The 2,765-nt window shown below is 32.4% G+C and overlaps 1 protein-coding gene across 1 annotated transcript; it reads left to right on the top strand.

Annotated features, from left to right (window-relative positions):
* Positions 1-213: 213 nt before the first annotated feature.
* LOC139891416 (uncharacterized) lies at positions 214-1,192 on the top strand. Its single transcript, XM_071874389.1, has 2 exons — positions 214-261; positions 661-1,192. Exon 2 carries the CDS (start codon positions 696-698, stop codon positions 1,011-1,013), a length of 318 nt encoding a protein of 105 aa, XP_071730490.1. The 5' UTR covers positions 214-261; positions 661-695; the 3' UTR covers positions 1,014-1,192.
* The last annotated feature ends 1,573 nt before the right edge of the window (positions 1,193-2,765 follow it).

Here is a 2,765-nt window from a genome sequence, read left to right as displayed (position 1 = left end):
CTTGGTCAAGTGGGTGGGTCTTTTTTTATAATTTGGGTCGTCAATGGGTATTGTTGTTATTTTATTTGTTGTTGGGTCAATGGGTCGGATGGGTAGGGTCAAGTCATTAGTTGTTTTCTCTACTCTTCTCTGAATTCTCTCATTCTTTGAAATACAAGTTGATAAATAATTAATTAATTAAATTAATTAATTAGTAAACAAAACGGTGTGTGTTATGTGTATTTGATTCCATTTTTGCCTCTGGATGCTCTCCTTTCTTAGGTAATACTCCGTAACTAATAACTTTTACATATTTCTTTGATAAATTGTTATATTTGTAATCTATAATTTCTTGATTTTTAGAAAATGTCATTGTAAGGGTAGAAAAGTTATTTTTAATTTGAGGTTGTATATTTCAATAAAATGAATCAACAGATGTTGAGATGAGCGATTTTAATTATTAAAAAGAATTTTTTTAGACATTGATTACGACAAAATAAGTGATAAATTTACTTCGAGAAATTCACGAAGATATTGTTTTAGGTGATGTATGAACTTAAGATTTAAAACTGATCTTTTTGTGTTGTAAATTTTCATTTAATTATAAAATTGTCGAAAGGATAAGCCAACTAGCTTAACTAAGTTGAAAACTCTTAAAAATATGTTACTCTTATTCACTAGGTGGCCTATTTTTCCCAACACGCTGGGCATTAGAAATGTCAGGACCGGCCCTGATGGACGCTCAGCAATGTCTAGGGTGGGTGTTGGCCTTTGGTCAGGAGGACAAGAAAAGATTGCATGCTGCCAGGCAAAGAATAAAAGATCTTGAAGCAGAGTTAGCGGAGACAATTAGGAAGAAGGAGGAGTCGTTAAAGGTTGTGGAGGATTTGAGTGTGAAGCTGAGGACGGAGAAGGAGAATTCGGTAAAGGCTGTGGAGGAAGAGCGGGTAAAGGTTGCTGATGCCATGAAGGAAACGGATGCTGTCAAGGTTCAACTTAAAGAGTTGAAGCAAAGAACGTGGTGGAGAATTTGAAGGTTGAAGCGTTGGATGAAGTTTTTGTGGTAGAGATGATGATGTGACGTGACGGTGAAGAAGGAGATTTTAGATTTAATCCTTTAAATAACTAATACTTGATTTATGAAAAAATGCTCTGTCTGTCTCTGTAATTATTACTACAATTTATATTTTATCTTTGTTTATGTTGATATTATATGATTATTATGCTTATTCTTCCTTGTTGTATTGCTATGCATCCTTGCTAATAAGTATTGTATTTGTGATAGTTTGTTGTTGTCCGTTTTGTGTATTCGAAAATCTTCTTTGAAAATTATGCCGTCTTTTGTAGACTGATGTATCTTATGTTCTATTTATATGTTGTATATCTTTTCTGGGCCAAGAATAGGAAAAAAGAACTAGTTAAGTGACCCGTGAAAACACGGGTATATTAAAAAAAATAGTGTAAAACATATTGAAGTATTTACAAACCGCAAAACATGTATCATATCACAACCTATCTCATTATACTACCATGACTCCTTATATGATGAAGTATTTACATTACCAACAAACAACTCTACAATATTTTGCACAATATCATACAAATGGAATTCCATAACATTTCTTGTCTCAAAATTCACTTACAATACATGTGTTTTGCTTGACATGTTTCTTCCAAATCAAACTCGCTCCAAATCCAAACCCATCAGTCCAAGCTAACTTCAAAATCATTAGAACCTACTGTAATGTGTTATCCATTTAACACCACCAATTTAGATCATTTACAATTGACTCCAATTGGCAGAACCTACAAATAATTGCATAAATCATCAAAAACTAATAAGCAACCTGGTGGTATAAATGGTTCTTCCTTATAGTTAAAAACCTCCCATAAGGAAACAAAGTTAAAATTACAGGATCATCCCATAAAACAAATCTCTCACATAAGCATTTAGATTATGCTTACGATAGCACAACTAAGTCAATAAAACATTAATCAAACATCACGTATATGAGTTCAAATTCTTTAATATAGTACCCTGTAAATGTAAATGGGTCAATACATATATGGCATATTAAAATACATATCATAATGAGCAGTTCAAGATGAGCTAAATACAAATAACAATTAATAAGGTTAGTCATCTTACACTTTGAAACAGAGAAAACTATTACTAACACGAGATACATAAACATCCTGCGGAGCAGACTAAATATAAATTGTGGGTCCCTAAACCGATCAATGTAAATTGTATCATGATGGGACTCCCATGCATAGAGATAAAGTATACAAAAGAAAAAATTCACATTTCTGAAACCAACACTTTCTAACCTTTAGCATGCCTTTTACAGAGCCTTCAAAGTTACTGCTGCTTGCATTCAGGTGGTCATTCACCATGTACTCGGTAACACATTAATCTAACCTTTTCGAGATCCAAAAAGAATGTCATCAAGAGATTCTTGAGACTTATCAGAGCATCGTCTAAGCAATGCCTTAATCGATTCAATTGCTTCATTATCCTGATTCCGTTACTTCACATAAAACTACCATTACTCGAATTAATAATTCAATTTGTAGAAAGTACAAATAGCCTCAGTGTTGATTTTGAGATTAGTTAACTTCATAGTTAGATACAAACGACAATACCATATATATTAAGTAAGAAATATGAAAACTAAATTCTGGTAAGGGATTTATCAAAATATAATCCACCAATTTGAAGCATATCCAAACTGCATACGAAAAGAAAAAATGCATATTCATAGAAGTAAAAACTCTAAACTAAT

This window comes from Rutidosis leptorrhynchoides, chromosome 2, assembly GCF_046630445.1.
Source record: "Rutidosis leptorrhynchoides isolate AG116_Rl617_1_P2 chromosome 2, CSIRO_AGI_Rlap_v1, whole genome shotgun sequence".
Lineage (NCBI taxonomy): Eukaryota > Viridiplantae > Streptophyta > Magnoliopsida > Asterales > Asteraceae > Rutidosis > Rutidosis leptorrhynchoides.
The sequence above is the reverse complement of the archived record's forward strand: the minus strand, read 5'-3'. Positions and strand labels throughout refer to the sequence as shown.

Bases quoted from the DNA above. Each gene is read 5' to 3' on its own strand.
- LOC139891416 (XM_071874389.1), top strand. From the start codon at position 696: ATGTCAGGACCGGCCCTGATGGACGCTCAGCAATGTCTAGGGTGGGTG.